The 9480-nt window shown below is 54.5% G+C and overlaps 1 protein-coding gene across 1 annotated transcript; it reads right to left on the bottom strand.

Annotated features, from left to right (window-relative positions):
- Nucleotides 1–316: 316 nt before the first annotated feature.
- Nucleotides 317–8841, bottom strand: LOC118689514 (cystathionine gamma-lyase-like). The gene is made up of 12 exons (XM_036387849.1): nt 8680–8841; nt 8013–8094; nt 7418–7513; nt 6400–6515; nt 5734–5865; nt 4463–4520; nt 4148–4225; nt 3405–3557; nt 3142–3263; nt 2344–2396; nt 1169–1307; nt 317–874 (listed from the first exon to the last, which is right to left on the bottom strand). The coding sequence occupies exons 1-12, from the start codon at nt 8839–8841 to the stop codon at nt 866–868; spliced, it is 1200 nt and encodes a 399-aa protein (XP_036243742.1). The 3' UTR covers nt 317–865.
- Nucleotides 8842–9480: the final 639 nt, after the last annotated feature.

The raw sequence follows: 9480 nt of genomic DNA, 5'->3' as shown, positions 1-9480 counted from the left end.
GGGACAGTGGGAGGTGTCCCTGCCATGGCAGGGCTGGCACTGGGTGGGCTCTGAGGTCCCTTCCAACACAACCCAGTCTGGGATGCTGTGGGATGAGGAGGGCTGGGTGGGAACACCTTCACTTGGGTTTAGTCAGGATTTAATCCCTCTGTGCAATGAAGGTTATTCTGGGTGTGGCCAGTACAGAATTGTCCTGCCTCAGCTCCAGCCTCCCCTCAGCTCCATTCCCCTCCTGCCTTCCCACAGGAAAATCCCAACAGCTCCAGGGTCACTCCATCCCCTGATTTTGAACACAAGGAGCACGTGCACAAGGGAATATAAGCAAGGAAAGGAAAAGCAGGTTTTAATTAAAAGAATTCCAATCGTTCCCACAGCACATGATTTTTTCAAATGATAAAGATTCTGCTTTAGAGAGTTATGATTTGCCAGGTGTTGGATTTCACTTCATCTCCAATGCTGCATCAAGATAAGGAAAAGCATCAAGAGAAGGAAAAGATTTTAAGCAAATCTCCAACCTAATTAAAATAGATCTGAGCTCCATCAAGTTTTTGAGCTGAGCTGGTGGGTGAGAAGAGAATGAGAGCAGTAAGAAGAAGCAGCCCCTGTGCCCCAAACCCTGCAGGAGCAGGGGGAGCACTGAGCTCTGCTGGGAGAACTGGGATCACATTCCTGGGTGCCCACGGCTGCTCCCGCACAGCTCCTGGCCCCAGGGAGAGCCCAGGCTGTGCCCAGCACACCCTGCACAGCCTGGGAGAGTCCCAGGAACCCAGGCTGGAATTCCCAAAGGCAAAGCAAGAGTGGTTTGGTTTTCCGTGTCCTCGTCCACAGCCATGTCCAGTTCCAAGGTCGTTTTGACCCTCAAGGTTTATGCAAACTGCAGGAAGGAAAGGGAGGGATCAGTGTGCTCTGCCCCTCTATCAACCACACATTTTTATCTCCTTTTCATAAATTAGAGTCGCATTTCAGCCTTTGATTCTCCTGAACCCATGGGGAACTGTGCCTGGGACACCCCAGCTGCTCCTGAACCCATGGGGAACTGTGCCTGAGCAGGGCTGCAAACAGGGAATCTTTCCCTCCCCAGCCCAGGGTCCATCTGGGAGGAGCTGAGGGCTCAGCCCCTGGGAAAGGCTGGGTGGGGATGATTTTTGGAGGGGAACTCCCCACTCACCGCAGCCTCCAGGGCCTGGTCCAGGTCTGCCAGCAAATCCTCCTCATCCTCCAGCCCCACCGAGAGGCGGATCAAGGTGTCGCTGATTCCCAGAGCTTCCCTTTCCTCCTCAGACATTGATTCGTAGATCATGGTGGCCCTGAAAGGACAAAAAGACAAAAACCATTTTATCCCAAGAATTTGGGACTTGTATTGGTAAAACCACCCAGCTGGTTCCCTGCCAGCACCCCTGAAGTGGCAGCAGGATCTGACACCTCCTCTGTGCCACCCGTGTGACCCCACAGATGCAAAGAGCTCCTGGCAGCAGTTCCTGGAAATGGTGGGAATGCTGACAAGTCAGGGAATTGCATCTCCAGCTCGTATTCGTAGGACACAAATGATTGACAAGAAGTGGATACCAAAAAATCTGGACAAAGGAGAAAATCCTACTCCTCTTCCTTCCAGAGCTGTTCTTTTATTCTGCAGAAGCTCTGTAGGCTCTGCACGTGGGGAATGTGCAACCTCCAGCACAAAATCTCCTGGTTTCATTTTTGGTTTCTCAGATCCCTTCTCAAACTGCCCCAAAGAACTCTGGGGGGTTTATTCTCTCCAGCTACAGAGGACACAGGCAAGAAGGGATTTCCCCATGTGCTGTCACTGGCACCAGTTCCTTTCAGCTGCTGGAGGGGTTCAACATTTGCTGTGAAATCAGTAAGTGAAATGATTTAACATTTAAATACAGTCATTCATTTCCATGGGCCTTTTCAAAAAGCAAGCTGGCTTTGAGTGAAATAATGCAATTCCATGAAGATGCTGTTTTGAGCAGTCTAAAAGGCCCCAGGAGGCCCTGCCAGGGACCAGAGGCAGCCGGGTGCACACAGTGACCGTGCCCCTTGTGTGAGCAGGGAGCAGGGCATTCCTCCATCCAAGCTGCTCCTCATCCCAACACTCTGCAGCTCCTGGGATTGTCTTCATGGACACCAACTGTGCCTCAGCCCTCCAGGCAAAGTTCCTCTATCTCTGCCCTCCCACAGGATTCCCTCCCTCTGCAATCTCCCCTGGCTTTGTGCTGCACAACAGTCCCTGAGTTCAGCTAAAGGCAAAACAGCAAAACAGCTTGGAGGGCTGGGAAATTGTGGGAATTTAGTGGTGCTCTGCAGCTTTGGGAGGCTCTGAGGATGGGAGGATGAACTTACGGATGCGCTGCCAGGCTCTCGAAGCCGCCCACGCTAAGGCCCAGAGTGAACACCTGTGGGAGAAAGGGAAGGAGGTTATGGATTCATGGACAGAGACCTCACAGAATCAGGGAATTTCCTGAGTTGGAGGTGCCCACAGGGATCACTGATCCAGCCCCTGGCCCTGCACAGACTCCCCAACAATCCCACCCTGAGCATCCCTGGCAGAGCTGCCCAAACCCTCCTGGAGCTCCAGCAGCCTCAGGGCTGGGACCTCTTCAGGGACATTGAGGAAAATGGAAAGTTTAGGGACTTTTCTTCCCCTCAAGTTTTTCTATAATAAATTCCATATGATAAGTTGTATTAGCTGTAATTAGGGAACAAAGTGCGCATCTTGCAGGGAAGAGCTAAGATTGAAAACAGACTCATCCTGCCCCTGGATCCCAGGGAGTGTCCTTGGTTGGACCCAGCCAAGCATTCCCAGAGCCAGGGGCTCCCTCAGTGCCTTTCCCCCTGAGGGCACTTTGCAATATTCCAGCAGAGCTGCACCAGCCCCAGCTCCCAGCCCTGCAGGAAGCCCTTTGCCAGCAGCAGCTCCTGGGCTGAGCTGGACACGCCTCACCCTGGGAGCAAACACACAGACACTCCCAGGGGGATGAGGGGACCCTTTGTTCCCTCTCATTAACCCCATGGACAAATTATCCCTGATTTATAGTGGGATTATGGGACACACCCAAAGGATTGGCAAGAAAAGCCACCCCACCCTCCCCTCAGCAGGGCAGATTCAGCTCCCTCTGAGGGTGACTTTATTGTCTTTACCTTCAGGTTCCTGAAAAAGGCAAAGGCATTTTCTTTCTTTCCTTTGATGTAGAAGCTGACTATCCCAGAACAGCCTGTGCACTGCTTCTTCACCACCTCATACTCAGGGTGGGAAGACAGCCCTGGAATGGAGAGAGTTGGGAGAATTCCCAGAGAATTCCAGTGCAGAGCTGGGGCAGCTCAGCCTCACCCAGCCGCAGCCACGGGGCACCACAGCTCCCAAATCCCTGCCCTGGGATGCTCCCCAGTCCCTGCCCACGCACCTGGGTAAAGGACCTCCTCCACCCTGGGATGGCCTTTCAGGAACTGCGCCACAGCCAGGCCGTTGTGGAAGTGCAGCTTCATCCGGATGTGCAGAGTCTTGAGCCCCCGGTTGCAGAGGAAGCAGTCAAAGGGGGAGGGAACAGCTCCCAGGGCTGTGGGAATGGGAGCAGAATCCCACAGAATCCCACAGCAACACTGGTGTTCTGCATTCAGCAAAGCCAAACACAGCCTCACCTCCAGCATTCCCCACCTTGGCACAAGTGGGAAGACACTCAAGGCAATCTCTGATCCTCGTCTCCCACACTGGGCAGCCAGTTAATGAGCCCAATTAACAGGCTCAGGCCTCAAGGATTACATTTATTGGGCACAGTGCACCCTCAGTGCAGAGGGCACAGCCCTGGACAGGAATTTATTCCTGGCAATGAAGAGGCCGGAAAATTGCTGGAATGATCCGAGGTAAGAAAATTCTGCATTGGGCACACCCTGAAGGGTGAGGGAGTTTCAAACCCCCCCAGCTGCAGGTGGCACCTCAGGGGTTTCAGGATGGGCCCCAGGGCTCTCCTGAAGTGCTCAGGAAGTGGAGATCAATGGCTCTCATTTTATGGACTATTTTATTGAGCTTTCCCAGCTCTGTTAATTTACATTCCAGGCAGATTTCCCACTTGTGTGCATGCCCACCCTCCCCAGCAGGAGCTCTGGATGTGAACAGGATTCCTGTCAGGAATTCCCTGTCTGGACTTACACTTCTGCAGGAATTTCAGCCTCTCATAGAGATCATAATCGTTGACAGAGACCAGGCCCATGAGGACATCACTGTGCCCTGCAAATGACAGGGGACAAGAATGGGATCAGCCACTCCAGGGTCCTGCCACAAGCCCCAAGTGTAAATAAAGCCCCTGGGACACCTCCCACCACCCCAGGCTGCTCCAACCCCAGTGTCCAACCTGGCCTTGGGCACTGCCAGGGATCCAGGGGCCTCCCCACCCTCCCAGACAGGAATTCCTTCCCAATCTCCCTCCATCCCTGCCCTAAGGATGTCCTGAACTCTCACACTCACCATTCACGTATTTGGTTGCAGAAGTCATACAAATATCAGCCCCCAGGGACAAGGGACGCTGAAAGGAAAGGAAAATGACATCATAATTCAAGTTTGGGTTCATTCCCAGCCATTCCAAAGGGCTCTGAGCTCACACAGGATAAACAAGGAGAGAAACAAACACAAAAAACCTGAGGATGACAATAGAACATGTGCTAAAGGCAGCAGTACAGGCAGGCACTCTGAATTCAAGGGGAGCACAAGAAAATGGGATTTAAAAGCACTGCTCCAACTCCCACAGGCTCCAGGGAGAGAAGAGATTGAGCACATCCAACACACAGTGCACAGCTGGGAAAAAATAGTTCTGCAGCTCAGCTGAGGCAGGGACACACCATGGCATGGACCCCAGAAAGGGCATTTCCATGGGAAATGAAGGACTCCAGCTGCAGAGCAAAAGAATTGCTGTGCTTTCCAGCTGTTGAGATCCTGCCCTGGAGGAGCTGAGAACATCAGCAAAGGAGGCTCCTTTGGCAGCTCTCTCTCCCCTCAGCTCCCAGCTCTGTGCCCAGGAGCCTCCTGAGGTGAGACAAACCAGCACGTGGATGGGTAAGAGGTGCTGAGCAGTGCCAGATTTTTAATCACTCACTAATTAAGGCACTTTGCACATGGTATCAACACATTCTAAAGAGTGAGGGGCATCACTGTTAAAACTTAACAAAGCAGGCAGATTCCAGCCCATAGTGAGAGCAACAATGCTTGGAGGTTCATTAAGTTTTATAAATGCTTCAGAATATGAAGCATTTATAAAACTTAAATCTCTTCACTTCATGTCTTCCAGTTATCAGTACAGCAAAGTTCTGGCAGTTGTTATGAAGAAAGTTATAAACTTCTGAGTCATATATTCAGCAAAATAGTGAAGAAAAAGGTAAAGTGGATGTCTCCAAAAAAGACTGAACAAAGTTTACTCGGTTTTAGTTTTTCTTCCACTACCTTCTGGTTTTTACATTTGTGGCTCAGAACCGCATCTGCAGAAGAATTGATGTAAAAAGGCCAAAGTGAGGGAACACTTTGTAACTGTTCTGGTTTCCATCAGGAAGAACAGAATTCCATCATTCCTGGAGGACAGACACCCCCTGCCCCCTTCACTGCAGCACCTGGGCTGGGGCTGAACCAGAGCAGGTGATTTTACAAGGCAGAGACCAAAACGGCAGTTCCTTGGTGGTGCTTTCCTTCCCACAAGGGATCTCCAGCCCCACTGGGACAGGTGACAGTCCTGTCCTTTTCCCACACACCTGGAAATATGGAGACATGAAGCTGTTGTCCACGGCCAGCAGCACCCCCGGGTGCCTGTGCACGATATCTGCGCAGGCTTCGATGTCGATCACCTTCAGCGTGGGGTTCGTGGGGGTCTCGATCCAAACCAGCTGCACAAACCCAACAAAACCCCAGGTCAGAGGGTTCCCAGTGCTGGGCTGAGTCCCAGGGGCTCTGGGTGCTCAGTGCTGGCAGCTCCCCGCGGGTTTGTGCACTGGGGACGGGCAGTGGCCCTGCCAGAGCCGGGGGAGGCTCCGGCGGCTTCCTCCAAGCTCAGGGAGCTTTCCCTGCAGCTGGGCCTGTGCCATCCCAGGGCATCCCAGCTGGAGAAGGCCTCACCCAGGCAGGCCAGAGCCTTTCCCAGCACAGTTCCCTTCCCCTGGAGCAGGGGATCCCCAGCAGTGCCACGGAGCCCCCCCGGCTCCACGTTCCCTCTTCTCTTGCTCACCTTTGTGCTGTTCCCTCCTCTCTCTCCAGGGCTCTCTGCCCTTCTGGGGATGCTTTCCATGAGGGAGCACAGGGGGACAGGGTGGATCCAGCTGTGCCCCAAGCTGCCCCCCTCAGCTCAACACACCCCCAACCCCAACAGGAGCAAGGGTAAAACAATTTAACGTCCCTTCAAAATCCATTTCCCTCTCCCCTACCCTGGTCGTGGGATTTTCTTTAATTGTATCTTCCAGCAGACTTAGGTTTCTGCAGTCAATATAAACCACTTTCAAATTATAATCGTCTTTTATTTTGTTGAATAATTGTATCGTGCCTAAAAAAAACCCAAAAACAAAACAAAAAGAAAAATCACAAAATGAAACAACTTCCTTAACTTTCATTGCTTGCTCTCCAGCCTCCTGCATCATGCAGGGACAGGCAGGAGGGCACAGCTTTATGCTGCACACCATCAATGGCACATTTATACTTTCTTTATTTACAAAGTTTAAAGATTGTTGCAGATTGAGTGATCATGAAACAGTAACAATTTGAATATGAGATCAGAGTGATTTGGGAAGTACCTGAAATCAATGTGGGGTTTATGATCAGAAAATTAAACAGAGAAGAATCAAGGGGAACACTCCAGCTACTGTTTCCCATCCCTCCAATAAAAATGATTCCTTCCTGTCTTTGAAGCCTTTCCCTGGGAAGATTAAAAGAATCCAACAGGTGATCAATGGATGTGCAGCACTCACTACCAGGAAACACGGCCTGGATTAAAAATTCATTGATTGGGACCTTTTGCCAAGCTGATCCCCAGGGACTCCGTTTTCCATCTGAGCAGGAAGGGATGGAACATGGAGGTGGATTCTGTGAGCTGAAGGGAACATCTGAGCCATGTTCGGGTGGTTCTTTGGTGAGAAACCCTTTCTTTCTAGCAAACCAAACCAGAGGAGGAGCAATGAAATTCAGCCCTGCAGAAACCAGCCCAGGCTGAGGCTTCAAGGAGCAGGGGAAAGTTCCCAGGACCTGGAGTGAGCTCACCCTGCTCAGAGAAGGACTCTGGCAGAGCTGGGTGCACTCTGCCACTGGGGAGTTGTGAGGAAGGGGGGATTGATAAAAACAGGCTTCAAAGAACAGTGAGGTCCTACAGGGGAAATTCAGAGTTCCTGAGAGCCACAGACAGGTTTGGTCCCCTGCACAAAGAAGGCTGAAGCCACAGGGTGCTGTACTCACCTCCATAGACATCATCCATGCAGATAATTGAGTCCCCTGTCTTCAGCAGGTGACAGATGTTCAGAATTGCTGCCATGCCAGAGGAATAAGCCAAGCCTGGAGGAGAAAGGATCATCAGTGTTTGATGTGACACAAGTCAGACTTGCCTTGGCCTTCCTCCCTTGGCCTCTGAAAAGAACCTGTTCTGTCACTGCCTCACTGGGAACGTGGAGCCAGAGAAAGCAGGGGATGGATGTGGACAGCACGGAACCAGCACGGACACTGGCACAGACTGGGACACACTGGGAATGGACTGGGGCCAGGGGCTGCCTGCTCCCACTGCTCCAGTGCTGCTGCACAAGGATGGATCCAGCTCAGCCCAGGCATCAGCCACAGTGAGGAAGCAGGAGACAATCCCAGGGATGGAGCTGGACTTTGCTGAACCAGAAGTGTTGGGCTCTTCCCCACCTTGGAGCGGCTCCTGCCCACAGCCAACAGCCAGAGCCGTGGTGATGGAATCATGGAATGGTTTGGGATGGAGGGAGCCCAAAGCCCACCCAGTGCCACCCCCTGTCCCAGGCTGCTCCAAGCCCTGTCCAACCCATGAGGTGCTCACTGTATTCGGCTCCATCGAGGGCGGTCATAACCTTTTCCAGGCAATCCCGATTAGGGTTCCTAAACCGGGTGTACTCATAACCCTAGTGTGGGAATAAGAAACAAACATCAGAGAGGGCGCTGGGAAAGTCTGGGATAAAAGCAGTTCTAGGTTCCTTAAAGAGCCCTGGCTGAGGGCATCCAGCTCCACCCAGAACAGCAGGAGGCTGTCCTGGCACAACACCCAGCTGGGCACCCCTGCCAGAGAAAGGGCCTGGGGTGCACTGGGGCAAGGAGCCACATTCTCCTGCGTCTCCCCAGACATCCATCTGTGGCCGCTGTGGGAGAAAGGGCTTGGGCTGCACAGTCCAACCACCCTCAGAATGCCAGGCTGGAAGCTCAGGCTGGAAGGGACCGCAGCGGCTCCTCCGGTCCCACCGCCGCTCAGCAGGGCCATCCCGGAGCACAGGCACGGGACCGCGGGCAGGCGGCTCTGCAATGGCCCCGTGAGGAGACTCCACCGCCTCCCCGGGCGAGAGCCCCGCTCCCGGCCCAGCGAGATGCTCGCGTTTGCCCAGGAGCTGCCACGTGGGGAAACATCCGCGCCGGGAGCTCCCTGCCCTGCCCAGGACCTGCCGCCTCCCGTTCCCCGCAGCGAGGCTCGGTGGCCCTGTGCTAACCGCACTCACCTTGTTCTTCTGGGGTTCCTCCTGCTTGAAGGTGGTGGAGAGCGTGATAGGCGGCACGACAGCCCAAGAGCTCCACAGCTCGGGCTCCTGCCCGTAGTGGATGGCATTGGTGGCGAAGCGAGGGAAAGCCGGCAGGTACCTGCAGCGCTTGCAACAGCTCATAGTCGCAGCTCTGAGGGACCGGCCGTCAGCGCGGCTGGTTTTATGGACCCCGCGGGCTCGGCGGGGCGCGGCTTTCGCGCCTCCTCATTGGCTGCGGCGCCGGCGGGGCGGGGCCCCCGCGCCCTCCCATTGGCTGCCGGCGGGGCGGCACAGGGAGCGCCCGCCCGCTGGGGGGCGCCGCGCGCTGCGCGCTGAGGGGCCGCTCCCGGGAGCCTTCCCGGGATCCAGGGGCGCCTTTCCCGGGAGGAACCGGGAATAATCCGGCAGCACGGGAATGACCCACAGGGGAGCAGCGTGCTGACTGCCCGGCAGCGCTGCCTGCAGTACCTCAGCACTGGGAATAACCCCAGCGCGGCACGGGCCGGGGCGACCTGCTGGAGCAGCTCTGGGGGAAGGATCTGGGGGTGCTGAGGGACAACGAGCTGTGCCTGGCCAGCGGTGTCCACTTGGGTCCTGAGGGACAACGAGCTGTGCCTGGCTAGCGGTGTCCAGTGGGATCCTGAGGGACAACGAGCTGTGCCCGGCCAGCGGTGTCCAGTGGGATCCTGAGGGACAACGAGCTGTGCCCGGCCAGCGGTGTCCAGTGGGATCCTGAGGGACAACGAGCTGTGCCCGGCCAGTGGTGCCCAGAGGGATTCT

The sequence above is a fragment of the Molothrus ater genome, chromosome 9 (genome assembly GCF_012460135.2).
Source record: "Molothrus ater isolate BHLD 08-10-18 breed brown headed cowbird chromosome 9, BPBGC_Mater_1.1, whole genome shotgun sequence".
Taxonomy (NCBI): Eukaryota; Metazoa; Chordata; class Aves; order Passeriformes; family Icteridae; genus Molothrus; species Molothrus ater.
Note: the sequence above shows the minus strand (reverse complement) of the source record. Positions and strands in the feature narration are given on the sequence as shown.